Here is a 244-nt window from a genome sequence, read left to right as displayed (position 1 = left end):
ATAGGTTGGAGTTCTAGAAACGGCTATAATGGAGAAGAAACGCCAAGTAGAGCGCCTTGTGCAAGAAATGAAAGAGGCCAACCTGCAAAGCCTTGCCGGCAGTGCTGATGAGCTGAGGCATCCTCTTGATGGTAAATTGGTTATTGACTATATTTATTATGTATATTATATACTATGAATTATATTGATAATCTAATCAATCTAACATGATAAAATTAAGATACGGGGTTTATTCCTGGAAAGG

The 244-nt window shown here is 37.3% G+C and overlaps 1 protein-coding gene across 1 annotated transcript in view; it reads right to left on the bottom strand.

Annotated features, from left to right (window-relative positions):
* Positions 1 to 121, bottom strand: part of LOC119829154 (histone-lysine N-methyltransferase trithorax-like) — a 14577-nt gene extending 14456 nt beyond the window's left edge. Inside the window, exon 1 of the mRNA XM_038351555.1 lies at positions 83 to 121. Within this exon, the coding sequence (XP_038207483.1) occupies positions 83 to 121 (39 nt within the window). The remainder of the gene's footprint in view (positions 1 to 82) is intronic.
* Between the last annotated feature and the right edge of the window lie 123 nt (positions 122 to 244).

The sequence above is a fragment of the Zerene cesonia genome, chromosome 9 (genome assembly GCF_012273895.1).
Source record: "Zerene cesonia ecotype Mississippi chromosome 9, Zerene_cesonia_1.1, whole genome shotgun sequence".
NCBI classification, from domain to species: domain Eukaryota; kingdom Metazoa; phylum Arthropoda; class Insecta; order Lepidoptera; family Pieridae; genus Zerene; species Zerene cesonia.
The sequence above is the reverse complement of the archived record's forward strand: the minus strand, read 5'-3'. Positions and strand labels throughout refer to the sequence as shown.